At 38.8% G+C, this 24,570-nt stretch overlaps 1 protein-coding gene across 2 annotated transcripts in view; it reads right to left on the bottom strand.

Moving 5' to 3' along the window:
• Positions 1 to 6,665: 6,665 nt before the first annotated feature.
• The window catches only part of LOC112113093 (solute carrier family 22 member 15-like), a 66,010-nt gene continuing 48,105 nt past the window's right edge, over positions 6,666 to 24,570 (bottom strand). The window contains exons 9-12 of one of the 2 annotated variants that reach the window (XM_024209268.1): positions 23,841 to 23,949; positions 10,931 to 11,003; positions 10,065 to 10,223; positions 6,666 to 8,740 (exon numbers count right to left, since the gene is read on the bottom strand). In XM_024209268.1, the coding sequence (XP_024065036.1) occupies positions 8,714 to 8,740; positions 10,065 to 10,223; positions 10,931 to 11,003; positions 23,841 to 23,949 (368 nt within the window). In that variant the 3' untranslated portion in view covers positions 6,666 to 8,713. Of the gene's footprint in view, positions 8,741 to 10,059; positions 10,224 to 10,930; positions 11,004 to 23,840; positions 23,950 to 24,570 lie in introns of both variants that reach the window. The other variant, XM_024209269.1, reaches the window with a different exon arrangement.

A 24,570-nucleotide genomic window follows, 5' to 3' on the forward strand; every position in this document is an offset into this window, starting at 1 on the left:
CCGAAGTAGACACATAACATGGAAAATTTCAGCCCAAACAATCAAGTTTCGCAAAGTTATAAGCAACTGAAAACTGGGTCTTATAATGGAAACTGTCAGACAACCCTAACTATAAGCACATTACTACCTGCACTGCCTAGAACACAGAGCACATATGGCCATTAGGAGATATAAAGTTTGTCTGTTTCCCTGGACTGGGACTAGGCTGCTACATAAGAATGATACCAGAATGATGTCACTGAGAAGAACCTGGTCTGAGAGATCTGTGACGAAGGTGGAAGGAAACTGAAGCTAGACAAATTTAGACTAAAAATAAAATAAGAGTTTTAAAAAACAAACAGTGATAGCAATTAAGTATTGGAACAACTTATGAAAAGTGGTGGCAGATTGTCTATCACTGAAAATTTTTAAATCAAAACTGTATTGTGATTGAAGTGGATCAGATTGGTTATAAGGTTCTGAATACTGTACGTGTTGCTCTGTATTCATCATAGAATCATAGATACGTAGAGCTGAAAGAGACCTCAAGAGGTCATCTAGTCCAGCCTCCTGCACTTAAGCAAGGCCAAGTACACCTACACTATCCCAGACAAGTGTTTGTCTAACTTGTTCTTGAAATCTTCCAGTCATGGGATTCCATAACCTCCCTTTGGTCACCTAGCCCAGTGCTTAATTACCCTTAAGAGTTAGGAAATTTTTCCTAATGCCTAACCTAAATCTGTCTTGCTGAAGATTAAACTCATTATTTCTTGTCCTACTTGAGTGGAAATAGAGAGCAATTGATCACTATTCTCTTTATAACAGCCTGTGACTGGGGTCCCAGTGGGGGTCAGCCGTGGTCACCCAATTAGGGTGAACTGCAAAGAATGGGGCAATCCCCCAAAAGCTGGTGGATATTCCAATACTTAGGTTTCTCAGAAGTCCAAACAACACAGTTCCCTTAAAGTGATCCAGCCTCAGGCCTCCTTCCAGATACCTAAGTCAAATATGATGATTTTTGAAAATCTTATTTCATCATATAAAAGAAAAGTTTCTACCAATCCCAAAGAATTGGACACATTACCTCCCAGGTTAATGAATGTTTCAGATCTTACCCAAATACACGCTACAGCCAATTCTTACTAACTAAAATTTATTAAAAAACAGAGAGAGAGTATGGTTAAAAGATCAATATACATACAGATATGAGTTCAATTCATTGAGGTTCAGATTCATAGCAGAGATGGTGAGCTTTGTAGTTGCAAAGATTCTTTCAGATATAGTTCATAGGTTATAGTCCAATGTCCAAATATCATATTCAGGGAGTACCAGCATAACTGGGACCTCAGTCTTGTGACTCAAACTTCCCCTGATGAAGCCTAAGCAAATCTGAGATGACAGAATCAGGACCCAAGGGTCTTTTTATACAGTGTTCTAGCATCCACTTGACCACACAGTCCTGGTTAAACAATAGGCTTTTGATGTAACCAATTGCTTTCTAAACACCGCCAGTAATTAGTTACACAAATTAACATAGGGTAATTTATCCATTAAGCAGTCTATGACCAACTTCAAAGACACAGATAGACAATGACATTATTTTACCCAAGATTCATCTAAATGTTAATATTCCCTTTTGATCTCTGAATTAGTAGCTATAGTGACAGACAGGAACTGTCTGTTTACATGGGTAGCATTTAAGATACACACAATTAGTATTACTTCTAACAATCTAGGTTTGCATTTCAAAGTTCTAGCCTACTTAGCACAAATGGTTCTCTTTACCATTCGCATACCTTTCTAACATGACTTTAAAGGTGGGCTTTGGGTCATTCATCCTAGCTGTTTAACCCTTTCTGGCCATGAGTTATATTTTGTATAAGATTTGCTGCATTATATAGCAGTGGTAGCAACAATGGTTTGCATGGTTATATTTTAATTAGACAATGTCACACAGCCCTTAACATATTTAAAGACCGTTATAGGGTCCCCTCTCAGTTTTCTTTTTTACAGACTGAACATGCCCAGATTTTTTAACCCTGTCCTCATAGGTCAGGTTTTCTAAACATATCATTTTTGTTGCTCTCCCTGGACTCTTTCCAGTTTCTCCACAATCTTTCCCAAAGAGTGGCACTCAGAACTGGACACAGTACTCCAGCTGAGGCCTCACCAGTGCAGAGCAATACAGTACAATGACCTCTCGTGTCTTACATACAATACTCTGGTTAATAAACCTCACAGTATTAGACTTTTTGCAACTGCATCACATTGTTCACTCATATTCAATTTCTGATCCATTGTGATCCCCAATCCTTTTTAGCAATATTACTACTTAGTCATTTATTTGCCATTTTGTAGTTGCACATTTGATTTTTCCTTCCTAAGTACAGTACTTTGCACTTGTTTTTATTGAATTTCATCCTATTGACTTCAGACCAATTCTCCAGTTTATCAAAGTCATTTTGAATTCTAATCCTGTTCTCCAAAGTGCTTGTAATCCCTCTCATCTTGCGGTCATGCACAAATTTTATCAGCAAACTCTGCACTCCATTATTCAACTCTTACTTAATACTATGTGACCCAGAACAGACCTCTGAAGGATACATCCTCCCAGTTTGACAGAAAGCCATTGATAAATACTCTTTGAGTGCGTTTTTTTAACCAGTTGTTCATCCACCTTAGTCATTTCATCTAGACCACATTTTGCAAATTTACTTAGGAGAATTTCATGTGGGACAGTCTCAAAAGCCTTACTAAAATCAAGATAAATCATATCTACTGCTTCTCCCTAGCCACTAGGCCAGTAACCCTGTCAAAGAAGGAAATTGGGGTAGTTTTGCATGATTTGTTCTTGACAAAACCATGCTAGCTATTCCTGATAATTTTATTGTCCTCCAGGTGCTTACATATTGACTGTTTAATAATTTGTTCTAGAATCTTTGCAGGTATTGAAGTTAGGCTAACTGGGTTCTCTTTGTTCCCCTTTTTAAAGATAGATATTATGTTTGCCCTTCTCCCATTACTACTAGACCCCCATTATTGCTGTGAATCTTAAAATAAGATAATGGTACTAACACTGTATGTGACCAGGTGAGTGAGAGAAGTTATTTCATATTCAGTTATAAGACTTTCGTTTGTGATTGCATTAATCTAAGTTGTATTGGAATAAGTGGAACATTTATTAGATGCCCTATAATGCTTGAAATCAATGGGAAGGCAACACAATGGCCTCCCAGATAAAAATACCTAGCTGCACACAACAGAGAGACACTAGGGGCAAGTTGTTAGCTTCAAAGATCCTTTATCTTGTCTCCAACTTCCTGTAAACCCAATAGGGTAATGCTAGGAACTACCAGACCAAAGGTCAACAAACCATTTAAATGTGTTTTGATTCCTGGAATGGGACTTCATTTGTGAGCAGCTGTCTAGGGAGAAAGGCTGGCACAGGCAGGCTCTGAGGCGTAATCTGAGGCGAAGGAATTTCCCCTCCCCACATCAGATCCAGACAATGGTAAGCCTTACACAACAACCAGATGTGTATAGTATTCTTTATTGTTTTTAAGGTATGTTTTCTCTGAAATGCTTTTGTTCTAAATAAATACTTTGCTTTAAGGAAGCTGCTTGGTCATCAATTACCACTCATTACCCCAGAAGGAACAGAATTTCAGGATCTGAGCCCAAGTCAAACCTGCTAAGGTGGTCATAATTGATGCATGGGACAACCATCCAGTACCTGGTCTGAAAATAGGAGAAACAAATAAGAAAGAGATGATGACCTGATACCTCACATTTAAAGGAGGTGCATAGGGAGAAACCTGCTGGCACGTGAGGTGCATTTTGCCTGGTAACTGTGACATGGATGTTTTTCTAAAAGATATGGTCTAGTTCAAACAGGAATTAATTCCTGGCCTATGGCCTGTGTTATGAAGGTGATCAGCACAGAGGAGCACAATGGTCCCTTCTGGCCTTACAATTTATGAAGATAAAAATTAAAAGATGGGGATACTTCTTCCTTCCTGGCAGGATATGAGATGGGACAAGAAGGGTGAAAAGTAATCTTGAAAAATGCTAAGGAATTCATCGTAATATTGGCCTATGCGGGCACACGACATGAGTAAAGGGAAATTCAAGAAAAATAAAGAGGAGACTTGGGAAGAGAAATGAAAACTTAAAATCAGACATAGCTATTTTTTCAAGAGCCTGCTGGCACCATGCATGAGTTTAAGGAGATTGCACTGTAGCCAATTGATAGATTCACTCATGGTGTGGAGAAGAAGGCTTCATTGACCACTGAAATATGTTCTGGGATGAGAAGAGAATGTTTGGTTTAGAGTGATGGTCTCCACTTAAGCACAAAGGGAACTATTTTCCTGGATTCTAAACCATCAACACTGATTAGGCAAGCTTTAAATGGAAAGGAAGAGGCAGAGGAGGAGATTTCACAAGCATGGTAGTGTATTTCCACTACACAAAGTATGAGGTTGAAGGGGATTGTTCTGTCACAGGAAAGGATGACTAGTTCTGTAGGAACTAGTGTGTACTGAATTATCTATACACAAGTGAGGAGTATGGGAAATAAGAACTAAAAGTGGTACTAAAAGATAAGGATTGTGACCTAATGGGCATAACTAAACTTTTTTTTTTTCTTTTTTAAACTCAGCTCTCTTTATTCTCTAATAGCTTGGAAAGAAAAAGTAACAGATGGAGAACAGTTATACGAGTAAAAAAATGTATCAGGACATTCCCAAACAAGCTTTCTTCTCCTCTTAAAAACAACAGAAAAAACAGTTGCTCTAAATTAAGGTGCTCTAACTCCCTAAGGCCAAACATATGACATTACCACAGCTTTGAAAGGAGATCTATTCAGAAAAGCAGTTATTTGACTGTTGGGTTCCTTTAGGAGCTTTAAGCTCCCAAAGCAGTAATTGTGCTAATTCAGTAGAAAATGACAAAGCTGCAGACAATCTCTCTATTGAAATACCTATACAGCAAATATTAAAATAAACTGCCTTTTCCATCTAGCCATGGGGAAAAAAACAGCAAGGTGGTGAAGCATCTACCGTAACAAGGTGTTAAACCTAACACCATTAAATGCAGGGATACAAACATCAAAGAGAAAGGATGTAAAGAGAGATTACATGATGTGTGTGTGATGTTACACTCCATATTCTTCATAGAAATATTATGATAGAAATATGGCATAACTAATATTTTTTATGCAAGATGGGTCATATGAGGTATCATTGAAAAGGCTAAGATCTACTAAATGTGGTTATCCAATTTGAATGCATATATCATTTCTGTATCTGGAGTTAGGAATATTGACTGTGTAACAATTACAACTGTGTGTGTACTTGGGGGAATGCCAACCAGACAGTAGACAATCAGCCTGAATGAGTCATTTAAGAAGGACAATAGAACTTTGAAGTTCTCTTCTTGGGATGTTGCTTTGACACTGCAGGGTCATCTGATGATGTCACCTGGTACGGAGTACCACCGTGGACACTGCTGGTATTTTTCCACTGGAAACAAAGCATTACTGCCTTGTATAAATTCTATTTAAGACTGGGAAATAAGTCAATCAGGGCTCTTCTCCATTGGCTCCCTGCCCAAGAAGGAAGACTGCTGAAAGCACCTGAAGAGACAAAGGAACTAAGCTGCGAAAAGGCAAGGGCTGAGTCCAGGCTAAGACAGGGGTCTAGTAAAGACCTAGTCTGTAAAGGGGGTCTAGTCTGTAAAGAGAAATAACTGGAAATTTAAGCTGCAGAAACTCTGCAATCTGCTAAAAACAACATTTAGGGTGAGAAATTACATTTTGTAACCTGTTTCTTTAGTGAATTAAGCTTAGGTTGCGTGTTTTGTTTTATTTGCTCAGTAATCTGCTTTGTTCTGTTTGCTCTCACTTATAATCACTTAAAATTTACCTTTTTTAGTAAATAAACTTATTTCTTGTTTATTCAGAACCCGGCCTGTGCAATTCATATCGGGGGGGGGGGGATAAAAGGGGGAGGAAAGGCAAAAAGCTGTGCATAACTCCCTCCACATTGAGAGAGAGGGCGATTTTTATGAGCTTGTATTGTACAGATCTCACTATACAGTGCAAGACAATATTATTTTGGGGTTTACACTCCAGATGGTGTGTGTGCAGCGGAGTGTTGGCCATTCCCCTAGCTGAATCCTCCTACACAGAGCTGTTTTCAGTCTGTATCTGCAGCTGGGTGTGGTCTTACCTCTGCTGGAAAGGAGCTTGAGAGCCTGGCACCGCAATCCAGTGCAAGGGAAACCCAAGCTGGTAGGACTGGCAGGCTCAGTGGGAACCCAACACATCCGGTGGCACCCCAAAAGGGTGGTCCAACCCGTCAGAGCATGTATGCATGCATATCTATTCAAACTTTGGCCCCCATATTTCCCTCTGTTCTGGGTTTGTGATGGGAAAGAAAGAAGCAAAAATTCCTGCCAAAAGAGGCCTAAATTCACGGAAGGGATTGCAGCTGCAAAATGTGACTCCAAAGAGATGCAGAGTCAGAGGATGAATCTTTTTTGTGGTCTGTAGTATTACAGAGATACTTGCTGATAGTTGCAAATAAATTACCAAAATAATTGCAAATGTCAGGATTACATTGTGTTAATTTTGATGAATAAAATAAGCAGAATTATAAAATATTGTGCACAGAATTTTTATTTTTTTGGCACAGAATTCCCCAGGAATAGACTTTTACAAACTGTCACATGTACAAAAATCTTAGTAAATTCTGAGCAGGATACATTCCAAATTTTAAAAAAATTGGGACATATAAGCACATTTTAAATACAATTTATATTTATTACCTGTTTTCTACAAGAACTGTAATAAAAGGATGTGGAAAATTCATTATTGAGGCTGATACATTAAACATCTGGCAGAAGGAGGACATGAGACATTCACCATACATTGATGTATTTATGGAGAGCCTCTCTCAATGTGTTACTTCTGCTTCTAAGAAAACAATACGTTTTAAGATTCAATTTTTATTACCAAAAAAAAAATAAGAATCAACAGAGCTTTTCATAATAAAAAGTTCTAAATTGATAGAAACACAAACTCCTTTTTACCATTTCCTTGATGATGTAATTATCCTTTGAAGAGGGATCCTCAGTTGTTGTGGTTATGAACATTAAAGGAAGGTAAGAGACTACCAGAAGGTATTCAGGAACACTTTCACCAGCTGAGTTCTAAAGCCCACAAAAATGGAATATAAGGCAACTAAATATATATAAGAAAATAAGAATTGTGTGTTTTGTGTTATTTTGAACTTTGGCACAGAACTTAAATGCACATATACAGATGTTTTATGCAATCTAAAATCATAACTTTCTCTGCAAACTGTATTTTGTGATTTTAAATAATTTTATACAATTTAAGGATTCAATCATGCCATTTATAACATACAGATGGACTGTTGTACCCCTACAGACTTCATTGGGGTTCCACAGGGGCAGAGCAGTCTACCCATGTGTTATAACTTGCAGGCTCATAGTTTAAATATGAAAATTATGTCAAAATGCAGTGGCTTTTCCTTAAGCTTTTCCTACCAGATGCATTTAATAAAAGGACTGAAGTCCAAATGATAGGAAATATCCTTATAAGAGCATGACAAATTTACATGTAAAAGAAACACTAATTTTATATTTATAATTTTTTTAATTTAATTACAATACTGTTTTGGCAAACCAATCATAACAACTATGATTTCCCTACTCAAAAATAAATATTTTAATTGGTAAGTGAAATCTACTGAACTTATTTTTCTATTGCAGATATTTCCAATTCTAATTGAATATAACATTTTTTGATTATATGTTGTATTTGACACATTTTTGATAATTTTCTTCTAGTTCTGCAATTATAGCTAGCTCTTAGCTACTGGTTAATTGCATCTTTTGAATTAATATTTCAATAAATGTTCAGTACTAATTTACTCCCTCTTTTAAATATACCTCTTGTCTGCAAAGACCTCATATTATTCTTTCCAATGTTGCAATTTTTCATGTTAAATTTCTTTGTTGTTCAACTGGGTCTTATAAAAAAACCTACTGTATCCAGCATTAAAGTTAATTTACTTCCCTTTGAAATTTCCTGATGAATTTGATTGAGTTGCTCACATTATTAATGTTACTGTTAAGGCAATAATCTATACAAATCTTTGGTCTTTTTGTATTATGAGGTATGCAGTAGTTTAAAGCAAATGAAAAAAGAAAAAAAAAATCTGTTGAGTACATTAGCATGCACAGGATATAATTATTTCTAACAATTACAAAATACCTGAATATAGTAGGCTGCCCTGCAACCTTCCAATCAGAAAATATCTTTTAAAAAACACTAATTACATACTACCTCAATTTCATCATTATATTTCAATTCACAGCTAGCAGTTACATCTTACAAAATAAAATAATGGAATATTACTTTTTTTTTATTAAAACCTGTATCTTCTGTGTCCAGAGTGTGGTTAATTAAGTCATTAAATTAATGCAAGGATTTGCCATCTCTCTTTTCACAAATTTTGGCAAACTTCTTCCATTTTCTCAGTTGCACTCCATATAAAAATAAACTGTTCAACATACTGGAAGTGGCATTATACTTTATGCCCCTTGACATTTCCATTCTGGTTTCTCAGTGGCTCCACACCTCCACTATGAAAGCACTTTACCAAAAGATGCTTGACTTTTCAACAGAAAGATGTTTTTTGAAATTTTAAGTGTTTTCTTCTAATTGGTTTACCTGTTAAAACAGATGAAATATAAATTATTAAAACAATTTAAAGTATCTTATTTTTGCTGATGTTCACAGATTAATGTCAAAGGGGGAAATCAGCATATATTCAGTTGATCAAAATTCAAAAATGAAGTGAAATTAAAAAACAAAACTGCACAAATATGAGTTTAAGAGACTGTGTTTCAATTTCTTTTCATTTCAATTGAATTCAGTACTACCAAATATTAAACTACATTAAGTATATATGGACTTTTAATTTTTAAAAACTCATTAATTCTTTAGTACAATAATTAACATAACTAACAAAACTCATTAATTTGTTAGTGTGTTAAGGACACTTAGTATTCTTTTGTTTCCAAGCTACCTGTGTTGACTTCATAGGATAACCTTTGTTGTTGTCATTAGATATCCTACCATTCATATTCATCTGAGTAAGACGACACATGCAAAATCTTTGAATGTGTTACACATTCTGTATCATGAGATAATTAAATTTTGAGTCTTCACAGTAAAGTTTGTGTCACCATACAGGATTGGAGGGGAAAAAATTGTAGTTTCTACAGTATAACAGTGATAGACTGATGCTTGCTGCATCCTTTGAAGAGACTTTATGCAAATTCCAGCAATTTGCATGAAGTCACTGTACTGTTAATTGTAGTAATAGATTTCAGCTAAAAACTAAAGCTACAGTATATCTTTTCAAATTGTCCTGGTTGTATTTTTGAAACTACCATTGTTGACCATTAATCAGACAAAACTAAGTTACTTTTCAGTTTCAAAAGTTTTATTAGGCATTCATCTACTAGAGGAAAGTGTTCCAAATACTTCTAACAATGGAGGAGAAATAAATAAGGGATTAAACACTCTCCTCAAATATCATACACTGTTTTTTTAAATGTTATATTCTAGTAAGGGACTTGACATAAATAGAAAGGGTACAATGCAATACATAAGAGTGACTTAATTGCCTTACTGCAGAAGTACAAGTTATGTTATCTACAGTATCACCTGTGACTATTTCAGGTTGTTTTTTAAAATTATGTTCAACAATAACAAAAATGCACTGTGGCTTATGTGCTGTATCATATACACAGGTGAAAATGAGTGCAAAAAAAATTATTTTAAAGCTTTCTTCTTTGACATACAAACAATTGTAAAACTCTATTTAACAAATACAGAGCAAGGATGTTATGAATAAAGAAAAAACAGAAATTTAAGATTAATGTCCAAGTTGAATAACTTGGAAATGTGTGCTACAGTGTGACTTGCGCAAGATGTATGGAAACTGCTTTAATAAAAAACTAGATTAAAAAAAGTTTTTTTACTCTGCCTTTTTGTTTTTAAGCATTTGGTATACAGGACCCTGAAGGTCTTCAATGCTCTCTGCAATTGGCTTATTAAGAGTTTCCGGAAGAAGAAGAGTCAAGAATCCGGCTGATACTCCACTGATTCCAAACACCATGAATGGTACAGATGGGTTAAGAGTTTTCTGAAATTAAAAATCAGTGATAAAAACCCCAAATTAATTCATGCCCCAGGATATTTCCAAAAATATTGCAGCATTATTTGTTCATGTTTCATATATATATATATATTTCAATTAATTATACACAAAAACAAGTTATATCAAAAGGTCTGTTCTTCACAGCATTCACGTATGTAATATCTATTAACAACAATGGTAATTATTTAGATATACATTACGAAAAGAATGGATCAAAAACTCACTATACAAACAATTATTCATATTAAAATCTCAATTATGAATGTTTGCAAGCCAAAGAGCATTCAGGTACTAAACTAGGTATCAATACAAAATTTGTTTACAAAGACAGCAGCAGCAGATAAATACTAGGTAACTCACTTAATGTAAAAGATAAAATGTTAATTTGCTTCTTTCTCAAAGGAATGACATTTTATAAAAAGATATTCTATTTTGTGAATACAAAAAAAACCCCAAAACACACAACAACCAAAACACCCTCTCTCATTAGTTAAGTCTGGAATTTGACTATATCAATATAATTAAATAGAGCTTAAATATACATTTGCAGAGGTATATATAAGTATCCCTTTAAAAAGATCTACCTGCCATGTCAGAATCATGAAAGCAATTCTGAGATTATTCCAATAAACTAGAAGTCTTGGGGGGGAAGTGTCAGTAATTAACATGAATAAAATAAAAAGTTTTCTTACCATGGATGGCACAAATGGAGCCAAAACACCACCAAATCTGCAAGTCATTGAACAGACACCCAAGCCAGCATTTCTGTTCCAAAGGGGGGGAAAAAGGATGTGTAATTTCAAAACGTGATATGATTAGAACGAGCCCTTAACAAGCAATTCTATTCTCAGGTATCATCCAAGCTTTATTGTTCTTTTTCAAATGAAATGTATACAAATACTTTTTTAAAATGTCAATCCATCACTTGGGAGAGCCTGACAATGTTTTTGTTTTGTTTTGTTTGGGGGGGGAGGGGAAATCAGTCTATTAATGTAATTAATATAAGTCCAGCAGGTAAGTCAACCTGTGTAACAGTAAAAATTACTATAACCAGCCAATGAAGAAAATATCCCATCTTGTTATACCAATAGAATAAAAACCAGCAGGATCTTATGGAGAGGGATAAGGCAAAGATGCCACATTTATTGTAAATATAATGATAAAGCAAAAGATAAAAGTAAACAATGTTGTTTGACTACTTATTCCTATCACCACTTATTCCTTATACACACACACACACACACACACACACACACACATATATATATATATTCATTCACACAATCATTCATTCAAGTTCTGTATAGGTGTTATAGTTACCAGCCTAGAAGTTGCTCATGCCAAGTTACTGGCCAGGTATCTTGGTCATGAGGATGGAACCGAGTCTTTGTCAGGTGCACCTGATACTCCTGGAGGTTGGCAGCAGAACCAGAGACTCAAAATCCTCAGTCTTGAGAGTCCATTCTTATAGGAATTAATTCCTGTGTTAGTCTATGGGAGCTGTTTCATCCTGCTGTTGCTGACTCAATCAGCGGATGGCACATTCCTGGGCACATTCCTGGTGGCGCCACACTGTCCAAAGTTTGTGTTTTTCATCCTTCCAGGTGATGGGGTGGATCCCAGTTTACCCTCCGGGGGTTCTGGTGGTCCACTTTACACATTCTTCGGCCGATGGATACTCCCTTTCTAGGCTGGCACCTCCCTAACCATTCATGTACATCAAGCATTCATCAACATACATTCCATATCTTAACCATATTTTAATTTATGGTCTCCACCACTTTCGGGGTGTGTGCTAATTCATTTGAGACTCCCGGCCCTTTAATCACAGAGGGTGGGGGTCTGTTCCTAGGAGCCGTTGCTGTTACAATGAAGTGAAAGTCACTTAACAGGCTTATAGCGTTTGTTTACATTGTATCGATTACTTCAAGAACAAAGTCAATTAACTTGTTTGTAAGTTTTACATGGTGATAAAGTATCTTTCACAGGACAGATACAATCAATGGTTTCTACAGACAGTAGCTTACAAATTTTAACAGAAGACCCAAGAGATTTTTGTACTTGATGAAACTGTTGCATTTTTAAAGTGTGGGGGACAAATTATTGGGGGGGTCACTGTTACTTGCGGGAATCACTGTTAGTACCTTCTTTAATATCCCTACAATCTATCTCCCAAGGATATCCATGCCAAAAACCCCATCCTCTGATGCAATCCAGTACTTCCCCAAAAGTCTGAATAAACAGATAGGCTTTACATTATGCCCTACAAGTCAATAAATGTGGGCTACTCTGGACTGGGCTACAGAATGAATTCCAAAGTTGACAGGAACCTCATGGAGAATGATCTAGCAACTCCCTCCTTTATAAACTGAGTAAGCTGCAGCTTAAGGGCCTCTACTGCAATATCTCACAGGGAGAATGGCAGTCTCTGAAACAGGCAAGGTCCTAAGTCATTTAAGTCTTTATTGATCAAAAAGAAAACCTTAAAGTCCACAAAGAAGTCAGTGGCCTGTCAGTGCAGATCCTTGAGCACTAGTGTATCATGCTCCTAGAGAAATACACCAGCTACCAACTGTGCTGCTGCATTCCACTCAGTTTTCAAATTAATTTTAAAAGGTACAACATCATAAAGAGTGGACTGTAATAAGACATGGATAAATGTAGAAAGGTCCACCTCAGAAATAAATGGTTGCAACTTCCTGATCAAATGCAAATTCTTTCTGGGCCACTGCAACTATATGACTGCCTAACAGCAGCTGGGAGGTCTATTAATACCACTGGTTGTGAACCTGAGTGACAGAGAATAGACACGCATGATATTATCTTCAACAAATCTTTCAGTTGCTTCTCCCAACCTATCACCACCTCAGTCATATCCTGTCTGAGCTTCAGCCTGGTTGTCCTCATTTCCCTAATCTCAACCACAACCTGGCTAAATCACCGAACCACAGCTAATGGATTAAACAAGACAAATATAGAATTAGAGATAGGTCACCAACATACCAAAATGACTGAGGTCCATGTCTTTTCCTCACTAACTTCTAAAAGCTCTTTACCCATGTTGAGCAAAACAGATGACTGCACAGAACCCTGTGGAAGCCCACATAAGAGTAACTCCTCTACTATCTGGCATTCTCGCAAAAGGAAAATAAGGAAGTCACTCAGAATCTCTGCATCTACCCCTCTCATGTTTGCAGGAAAGCCAATAATTCCCCAGGCAATGATACCGCAAGGAGCTGGCACATCTAACAGCAGCAGTGTGGACATCTGATCTTTGGCCATTGCCAGGAGGAGTTCTGCCAACAAAACTCAGGGCAAACCCAGGTCTCCTCCCAGAATTACATGGGTCAAAAATTCTTAATTCTCATGCTTTATCAGGTATGGTTAATATTCTCCCAACCCCTCTAGATTACCACCAGCTCCAAACACCTCCTTTCTCCGACAGAATCCATACAAAGAACAAAGAACAACCAGTTAACATATTGAAAAAAATTCATAGTAAAATGAACCTTCCCTCTCTTTTCCATAAAACCTAGGCAGGGCCGGCTCCAGGCACCAGCCCACCAAGCTTGTGCTTGGGGCGGCACCTGGAGGGGGGCGGCGCGGTGCTCCAGCTCTGGCCGCCGGGGAGAGCGGAGCCCCGGCCGGGCACTCCGCCCTCCTCCCAGGGCTCTGGCTGCCCTCCCCCCCAGCGGCCGGGGAGAGCGGAGCCCTGGCCGGGGCTCACCGCCCTCCCCCCGGGGCTCCGGCCGCCCTCCCCCCCCACCGCGCCCTCCCCTGCCGCGCTGGGGGGGGGGGAAGCAGGAGGCTTTTTTGCCTGGGGCGGCAAAAAAGCCAGAGCCGGCCCTGAACCTAGGTCTCTCAAATCCAGAATGTTAATGGATTTTCTAACAATAATGGGGGAGAACACGGTGTTCTAAATGCAAAATACTTATTTTCATCTACATACCAAAGAAGTATGAGTTAATTAAAAAATTAGTACTTCACTAACCTAATCCAAAAGTCAACAACATGTTGCTCATGTAAAACACTGTCACTACAACTCAGAGAACTGAATCCATTAGCATTCCAGAATGATTTAGAGAATATTTTCTAACATGGTACATTTTGCTCTGGCTGACTAGAACCTCCACTACCTCAATAATGTATCTACTACAGGAACTATCAAAACTGAAATGAAGGATTATGGTTAATAAACAAAGTATAGAAAGCCCATGCCAAAGCAAACCATGGGAAAAAAAGGCAAGTGTGTTTTGAAATACAAACGTATCTACCATCCTTCTCCTCCATTGTTGACATACACATTTTATGACACCTTTCAGACCATTGTGAAAGCAAGGCTTCAGATGCCATCTCAGACAGTCTAAGGGCCTGATTCTGAGATCAGTGTAATTCCAGAGTAACTACACTGTAGTCAACAGAATTACACTGGTATAAAACCAGTGTGAAATCAGAATCAGGCCCTAAATGTTGTTCTAATTAGAGATCATCTAAAATTCACCTGCCAAGTTTATTGTTTTAGTTCTACTATATCGTTTATACATTAGGATTGTGGAAGCACCATATACAGCTTCTCACACTCAAAAGTGGTGGCAAGTTTATTATATCCAATTTATCTATCATATGGGTAGAATTTAGTGGCAGGTAACTGAAAACCAGAAGAATATTTAACATTTCAGTTCAGTGGATAGAAAAATTCATCAAGCAAAAAGGAAATCTACTCCCCACATTCTTAAAATTGATGATTTGCAAATGCTTGAGTTTCATATACAAACAAGTATTGATAATATACAGTTGTCTATGTGGTTGCATTAGGGTGAATGACAATCCTTCCAAAGGATTTTTAAAAAATGTTAATACATTAACTTTTATTGGTCCAACTTCTATTAGTGAAATAGACAAGCTTTCAAGCTTACACAGAGCTCTTCTTCAGGTCTGGAAAAAGCTCTGTGTAAGCTTGAAAGCTTATCTTTTTTACCACCTGAGAGTCTACAGTACATTACTATTGATGAGGCTGAGATCTCACAACAAACATTCTGTTCACAGTATGTATTCTTAAAGGGTAAGGTGCTAAAACATATTCTGAATAACCAGAGTACTCATTTTCTGAAAACTGTATACCCTATATTTTATTAGGCTATGAAGAATCACTGACTGATCTTTTACTCTTCATAAACACATCAACGGAAAATGATTTCTTATCAGCAAACACCACAAACAGTCCAGGGGTGTTCCTGAATGATTTTGTCCTATTAAGGTAGTACCTATGCCCTTACTACAACTAGTGTATGTAGCTTAGTTTCCCCAGGGTTGAGTGAGGCTTTGGGAAGAAAACTGGGAGATGAATAAACTGGTTCATATGAACTTTAAACAACTTTGGGCAAGAGGTCTGAGAGCAATCCTGTCCTTAGAAAATCATGTATAGGGAGGACCTGACATAAGGGCCTGAATCTCCCATACCCTTCAAGCTGAAGTAATGGCTCCAAAAAAGTCAGTCTTCACTGACAGGTGTTATAGTGAACAGGTTGCTAAGGGCTCAAAGCAGAGGACCCATCAACCTCAATAATGCTGTACTGAGGTCCCAAAAGGGAGGAGACTACTGAACTAGAGGAAAACCATGAATAAAAGCCTTTTAGGAATCTAGCCATTGGAGGGTGAGAAAATACAGTGAGGACAGCCCTCCAGAGGAGGGTGATATACAGATATTGCTATTAGATGGACCCTTGTGGAATTAATGCAAAGATTGTTTTAGAGCTAGTAAATAGTCCAAAACAGTGTTGAGAAGGGAGCCAGTTGGTCCTGAGATGTCCAAATAGAAAAACCTTTTCCACTTCAGCTTTCTAAGTCAGTCCAGATGAGATTTTCCTGCTTGGGAGCAGAATGTTCTTTACTTTAGCTCAGTAAGTTGTTTCAGTGGATATAGGCCAGTCACATCTAGGCTGTCAGACATAACTATGATGGATTTGGATGTAGAATGACCGGTATTCTGCAAGACTATGTCAGACAGAGCAGAGAAGGTGACTGGGGCTGCACAGAGAGGCTGGTGAGGAAGGCTGCCATCTTACAATAACCTGCTGTGGTCATCTTCCTCAGATCAGCTCACAAACAGACTATGGGTAGACGTGGATCACTTGTCTCTAAATGCGTGGCTATCTCTGGCAAGCACTTGATGAACACCCTCAGTGCTATAGAAAGACCAGAGGACAGGACCCTGCACTAGTAGTGAAACGTTCTCACCAGGAATCTGAGGTACATTCTATGAGCTGGATGTTGAGACATCGAAGGTACAGAGTAGGACTTCAAACCTCTTTCTTCTTTTGAATGAGAAAATAATGGGGAATAAAAATCAGAATCTCATGATTGAGGATCCTGACGAGGGACAGGGAAGGTGGGTGGGCATGGTGGTAGAGAGATTTTAGAACATATACAGTACCGATTGCTAACAAATCTCATGGTATTCCCAGTCCGGGTGTCCAAAAAAAAGGCAGTTGCCAAAAGTGATGAGGGGGTAGCAAGGTAGTGATCTTCAAAAAGTTCTGCTAGGCTCTCAACAGAGGTGTAGAAACTGCTGTTCAGAGGATGTCAAGTGTGCTGTAACTCAGGAAGAGATATCTATGTTGCAACCTCTTTTTTCCTCAGTGGCTCTGATGCCTTCTGTGGATTAAAATGATGTCCCTGTCCCCCATACTATCTGAAGGAAGTTTTAGGTCTGGCTTGCTTTCTCCTTGGATAGAGTATACAAGCTCAGCGAAAATGCAAAAGTAGCTCTAAAGTACTTTAATGAATGAAGGGCTTTATCAGTTTTTGACTTGAAGAGATTGTGGCCCTCAAACAGAAGACCTGCTATGGTGGTTTGGACCTCGGTAGGTATTCCTGATGACTGGAGCTAGAAGGATCTTGTCATCACCTCGGATAGCTCCCCACAACCACCACCCCCGCCAGGCTCTCAGCTCCCAGCTCTCTGCCACAGCCAGGCGGCTGCCCTCAGGCTCCCAGCTCCCCGCTCAGAGCCCGGCAGCTGCACTGGAGCCCAGGAGCCACTCAGACTTCAGGCATGGAGCTCACAGTGGTAATTACTGCAGTGGTTTTAAGTCGACGTACGTTTCTAGTGTAGACATGCCCTAGCATCCTCAGGAACACAGCTACCAAAGACATACGTTTTGTGAAAACTTGAGGAGCTGCCAACAGGCTAAAAGGCAGCACAGTGGATTGGTAATGTGAGTGTTTCACTGTAAACCTGAGCAACTTCTGTAACCTTAAAATATTGCCTCATGAAAGTAAGTGTATCTTAAGTCAAGCGAAGCATACTAGTCCCCGTGTCTGGATGGGGCAGGCACTGATGCAGAGACAGAAGGAGGAGATTGTCTATGCCTATAATCCCTACTCTTCTTTCTCTGCAGGTCTGCTGCATGGGCAGGGAGGCTAGCCCCCCCCCAGCCCCATCACCTCCATCCGCGGCTCCCCCCCAGTGGCCGGAGCCCCGAACACACCCCCTCCCACTGAATAGGAATGCCTCGAATATGGTCTGGAAACTGGGAAGGGGGATGCCACAGATTCCAAAAAGGCCACTGGACAGGTTTAGGACCCCAGTGACCTCCTGGCCACCCACTCGATAGTGCTCCAGCTGAAGGATCCCTGGCAGGGTAAGTAGTGCCTCAGTGGGGAGTAGTGAGAGCAGCTGTGAGGTTGGGAAATGTAGGATTCAACCTCCGATTCAGAGCAGGACAACTCTCCTTCCGTTGACTGAGGGTGCCAGTGACTGGTGCCGAGTTGGAAAAGGAAGCACTGTAGCAAGTGTTGCAGGCTTCCCCTTTGAAGGTACTGAAGGATGAGCCATATGAGGCAGTCAGGGCTGACCTGGCACAGAGTCCTGCAGCAATACTGTTGCAGCTCCCAGGTCTGCCGGTACCGAGAGTACAGACTCCTGTACCATTGGCAATATCAGTATTGAAAAGCTCAAGAGATCTCTGGCAGCCACAAATGTCTCCAGTGTAATCGGTATCAAGACGGTGTCAGTACAGTGCGGTGCTGCAGATGTGGAAGGTGATCCCTCAGGCTCCAGCCTCAACAGTACCTGCCTCAGTCCTGGAGTCAATGGTCCCTGTTTCTGCATTGCCAGAGAAGAGATGTGCTTGAACTTTGGCAGCACTTTACTCTTAACTGCACTTCTAGCAGATTTCAGTCCCAGAGATCTACTCTCAGCGGTCTACTTGGAGGCCTTATGCCTCTTCTTAGGCAATGGGGATGGTGAGCAGTGGCTGGACTCAGGCAAGCAGGAAATGCATTCTTCACTGAAGCCAAAGCACTCAGTGCAGAGTCCAACTGACCTGGCTTTGATGAAGGTCTCAAGCCTGCCTCCATAAGAAAAACTTTAGTCTGTTTTCATGGCCCTTTTTTGTGTGAGGCTTAAAAATCTCTGCAGATCTGGCAGCGATGCCAAACACAAACTTCCTCCAAACACTTCAAGTAGCCTAGGTGTGGGATGCTCACAGGCAGTGGCTTACTGCAGGAAACACAAGGCTTGAAGTCCAGTGACTGAGGCATCCCGCTGTACTGGGTATTGGATGAAATCATCAGGTGTGGTAACATTTAATCTAACTACACCAATAACTAACTAATAACTTTAATAATGCTATAAAACCATTTACAATAAAATCTAGAAAGAGCCTACTGAGAACCCTTGCAAAGGCAAGTCCGGGTGGTAAGAAGAAACTCAAGGGGCTTGAAGTCAGCTGGGCCCTTTATATTGGTGACCGGAGGGGTGTGACAGCTTGAGCTTGAGCCACCCCAACAGGTTTCACTGAGGGAAAAATTTCCAACAACTGTAAGTGGAGCGCACAAACACCGAGTGGAATGCATCTGTGCGATCACTCAAAGAGCTTCTGTTGCATGAACTACTTTGAGATTTTGAAATTTGGCTGAATTTCAAATCTGAACAAAACCCAAATTATTCAAAATTCTCTGAAGGAAAATTCCAGAAAAAGTTGTTTTGGATTGAAACATTTTGTTTTAGCTTTGACTTTTTATTACTATATATTATCTTCTAATTTATAATTCAAAAAATAAAAACAAAGTAATTTCTAAACAAAAGTTGATTTTTTTGGTTTTACTCAAAATTTCTGTGAAAATAATAAAATTTCACAGAGTTTCAATTTTGACTGAGCTGTATTTTCCATCAGAAAATGTTGTCAAAACGTTTTTATAACCAGATCTATAAATACCTATCTATGAAAAATTAGTATAAACTAGTATATATTTTTATTTTTTATAAAGACAAGAATCAAACTAAAAGTTACAGTAACACAACCCCTGCAGTGTCCGTGTGCTTCTCTGTGACTCTGTTACAGAATCACAGAGAAGCACACGGACACTGCAAGGGTTCACAGGTGGTAAGAAGGATCTAAGTGACGAAATGCCCTGCCTCCACACATTATGACCTGGGAGTGGGGAGGTGAAGAAAAATCTAGGGTTGGGGTGCGGCTGCAACAGACACTGCTGGCCAAAAGAATCATCTTGCATTTGCCTGGGGTGCTTGTGCACCCAATAGTAGAATCGATATGAACAATCATTTGAAGAAGAAATAAGTGTTCTTAGTGGGTACTGTAGCTTTGTGTTGGTTCTAGTAAACTATATTCCTGGATTGAGTCATTTTCTGCCATTGTTTCTATTATAGGATTAGTCTCTGGACCAGCAGGCAATGCACTTCTGGTTTTTTTGGTTCCCCACTCTCTCCCCCCTCCCCCCCCCCATATTTTCTGGATGTTAGGAAGCATATTAAGTGTCTATGGCACTAAATAGGTGTTAACTGAAATTAAAACCTGCATGTATTTTACTAGTAATAAAATTGAAGAAATGGATTGTACTATGACATCTCTGGTTTCCTCTGTTTTTAAATTTTTGCTTGTGAACAAAATACTTAATTTAACAACATACAGCATAGTTACACTTCAGTATAAAATGGGGAAAGGAATACTGAAGATGTCTGCAAAACTGCATAATACCACGAGGTGGTGCTAAAGTTTTGTTTTCAAATTAACCATCTGGCACAAAAATTGAAGTACTAGTGTGACATTTTTCTTGTATAAAATAATGAAAATATTTTAAACTAATTAAAATATCAAGAATATATAAACAGACAATCACTAACCTGTAAGTGAAAACATTTTTAGTATGGGTCCTGCGATGCAATAACATACTCTTTTATAAAACGTAATCAAATTTCAAGAATAAAGATAGTTTAGAAAAATGGTACTCTTCCTCGCTCCCCCCTGCTCTCCACCTCTCCAAACATAACATATGGTTATTTTTGTTCCAGAAATAAGTGTACAGATTCTCCAGGGGAACAGTGCTGTACCTGATTAACTCTCCCCTCCTCTCCCCCCCCCCCATCACAAATGACTTATTTCAATTACAATTGAGTATTGGTATAATTCTCAGTAGATATGCGCTGTTGCATATCTGGCAATAGCAGCAATATGACTTATGAAATAAAATGTTTAAACCATATGATCACTGTGAAACAAACAAAAGCCAAGAAATTAAAAAACTTCTCACTCCAGGCTTAACTCACACAATTCAGACTCAGGGAGAATGATAAGTACAGGACGAAGAGGCAAACATTAAAAATACACAAAATTTTTCTAACAAAACCCAAATTCAACTAGTTTTTAGGTGAGTTAGTTATAAACCTAAAACTTGGCCCAGGTTTTCAAACACAGGGATTTGTTTCATGTAAAGCTCCTCCCATGGTCTGTGACAGAAACTGCAAAATCCTGAAGAGTCAGAGTGTGCAGATCTCCTTCAGTTGTGATATTTTATAAGCTGAGAATTACTATGAACCTTTAGTGCTAAGTGCAGTTCAAGGTGTTGGTGACCATTTTTAAAAGCTCTGACTCTCCTATGACCACCCTCAACTATGCTCCTACTGTAGTTCCTAGTTTATAACTCTACAGGAGCATCAGTAGGTCTTCCTTAATGGAGGGCCTCAGGCTATGGAATTTGCTCCCATTGATTGTCCCCTAGAGCTCTAGATTTGTATATTTCAAAGCAGAACAGCATCTCTTGGGTGTGCAGCCAGCTCTAATGAGCTGCAGGGAATTCCATAGCCATGTAACTTGGAACAGCCATGACAGCATAGCAGGCAGAGGCTCAGACAAAGGGGTTTTAACTATCCACACTCTCCTGACCTCTACAGCTAATGAAGTCATCAATCTGATTTTTACTATTTGAACTCTGAACATTATTGTCTGGTGTTTGGTCCAATCTCTTCCAACCCCTCTCTCTCACATTCCTTCCACTAACAGCCTCACTTTCCTTGTCTGCTGCTCCTTCCTTCCCCATTTCACTATGCGTCACTACCCCCTTTCTTACTATTTACTCATCTCCTACTGCTATTTCTCCCTACCCTCTAATAAAGAAAAATGAATAAAAGGAAAAAGAAAAGGAACTAACAAGCAGTGTGCCTAACATAGTCTTGTGACTTTGCTTATACGTGGTTGCCCCTCACCTCTTTTCTCCTTACTTATTGTTTTATTGTCCTTTCTAACTGTAAGCTTTCTGGAGAAGGAATCATATCTTCCTTTGTGTTTGTTTACGCAGCAGCAAGCACAACAGGGCCCGAATTCTGACCAGCATTTTTGGGGCACTACTCCCATATAAATGATAATATTTTGGCGGCATGGGAAAGAGGGGGAGAACAGGAAGGGTATTGTGTACTTCACTTCTGTAACTTGGCTGTTAACTTACTCCTGATAACAGGTGGGATAGTTTTTGTCAACCTATTGTGAATTATGTAATATATGGTGGGTATTTCAGTTCACTTGTTTGCATATTATACATCTGTAAAACAATGTGTGGTTGCTAAGGCTCTATATAAATTATTTGTTTAAAATATTTAATTAAATAACATGAAGGTATAAACAAGTAACTGTTTTTCAAAAGACATCACATAATTACTACATAGGGGACTTTAATTATACAGCAGTGTTATAAGAACTCAACTTTTTATTGCATGTGCCATATTGACGAATTAAGTTAAAATGTTCTTCCATCATGTTAATTATGGTATTTTGTATAAGAGCAAGACAAGGGAGAAGTCATGGAGTAGAAATTTGTTTTTATGAATAAGAATTTTACTAGTAAAATTAGTGATGGAAATAAGAAAAATATACCTAGGGTTGTATTTAATTAGGGAAGGATTTTGGTTGTTCACATTTTTAAAGTGGATTTAGTTTTTGTGAAAGTTGCTAGTTCAAAAGCTATGGGGAATGAAGTCCTCAACCCATCAAATGGTGTAGACATAAAAAGTATATTCAAGTAATAAATTTTACTATCAGCTGCTTTGATAAGTGTGAAATCATGTTATTTTATTAAAAAATTAACAAACAGAAATTATAATAACCCAGCCACTAGTCAACTCCTTTTGTGTGAAAATTGTTTACATTTACATACGTGCTTTATCAACTGTTTCAGACTCTTTAGCCTAACTAAAAGAAGGCTGAGGGGAGATAGGATTGTTCTCTATAAATACATCAGACAGATCAATACCAGGGAGGGGGAGGAGTTATTTAAGTTCAGCACCAATGCTGACACAAGAACAAATAGATATAATCTGAACATCAATTAGTTTAGGCTTGAAATTAGACTTCCATCAGAAGAGTGAAATTCTAGAAGAGCCTTCCAAGGGCAGTAGTGGGGGCAAAAAACTAACTGGCTTCAAGAATGACCTTGATAAGTTTATGGAGTGTATAGTACGATGAAACTGCTACAGTGGCATGTAGCTGATCTGTGACTACTAGTAGCAAATATCTCCAACAGCCAGTAATGGGACACTAGTTGGAGAGGGTTCTGTGTTACTACAGAGAATTCTTTCCCAGCTATCTGGCTGCTGGGTCTTGCCCACATGCTCATGGTCTAACTAATCACCATATTTGAGGTCAGGAAAAAATTTACCACCAGGTTAGATTGGCAGACACCCTGGGTTTTTTGCCTTCGGCTGCAGCACGGGGCATAGGTCACTTGCAGGTTTAAACTCATCTTAATGGTGGGTTCTCTGTAACTTGAAGTTTTTATATCATGATTTGAGGACTTCAGTAACTCAGCCAGAGGTTATGGGTCTATTACAAGAGTGGGTGGGGCGAGATTGTGTGGCCTGCAATGTGGAGGAGGTCAGACTAGATCAGGGGTTCTAAAACTTCATTGCACCGCGACCCCCCTTCTGACAACAAAAATTACTACACGACCCCAGGAGGGGGGAGTGAAGCCTGAGCCCAGCCACCCCAGGTGTGGGGGCCAAAGCCAAACCCCAAACCCCACTGCCCCAGGCGGGAGTGGGGACAAAGCCGAAGCCCAAGGGCTTCAGCCCTAGGCCCCAGCAAGTCTAAGCCAGCCCTGGTGACCCCATTAAAATGGGGTCTCAACTCACTTTGAGGTCCAGACCCACAGTTTGAGAACTACTGGACTAGATGATCATGATGGTCCCGGCCTTAAAGTCTATGAATCTAAATGTTAACAATTAATGCAGTAAAACAAATTTAAACAAATCATTAGCCAGAAGTTATATTTCCTATGCCAAAAATGATTCAGATCTAAATCTTCAATTACCTCACTACTGTTGGGTAGAGTTCAGAAGTATAAATATACACTATGTTGAAGGCAGCACTGACAGTCAATTTTCCACACAAGGCTAACAGAGTTGGACTGAAGAAAAAACCTTTGGAAGAGAGAAAATAAATAAATGTGAATATAAAGAAATATGTACACTTCTCTGGGGTTTTTTGTACTAAGTTGAAAACATGGTATTTTTCAAGAGACTTAAATACAAGTATAGCATTTACTCTTTGCTACTAAAGTTTGTTCTTCCAGCGTAAAAGCTATCTATCCTGTCACTTACCTTCCTATGCCAGTTCAGGAGGATATTTGGAATTAAAGACCTCTTTTCTGTAGAAAAAAAATTCCCCACAGTTCACTAATTAAGTGTAGACCTTTTTAAAAAAAATTATTTTAAACCACTTGTAAATGGGTTTTGCATAGTAATATTTTTTATAAATGTATTGTCTGACCTTGTGCATTCCCTGTAGGATCATAAATTGATGCCTAACTGATGTACTCAAATTTATGATGCTACTGCACCACATATACAGGACTTCATCACACTGACAGACGTCTTTCTGACAACTAAAATCCTTGCCTCCAGAGAAAACACATTCTGTTTTGTGACTAAGATGTATATTTCTGACCAAGAAGTCTCTCCCAATGCTTTTTGGGAAACCCAAGGTTACTAGCAATAATAATGACACGAGAGAGGGAGAGAAAAAAAAGAAAAGGTGGGATT

This window comes from Terrapene carolina, unplaced genomic scaffold (genome assembly GCF_002925995.2).
Source record: "Terrapene carolina triunguis isolate 2854851 unplaced genomic scaffold, T_m_triunguis-2.0 Scaffold95, whole genome shotgun sequence".
NCBI classification, from domain to species: Eukaryota; Metazoa; Chordata; order Testudines; family Emydidae; genus Terrapene; species Terrapene triunguis.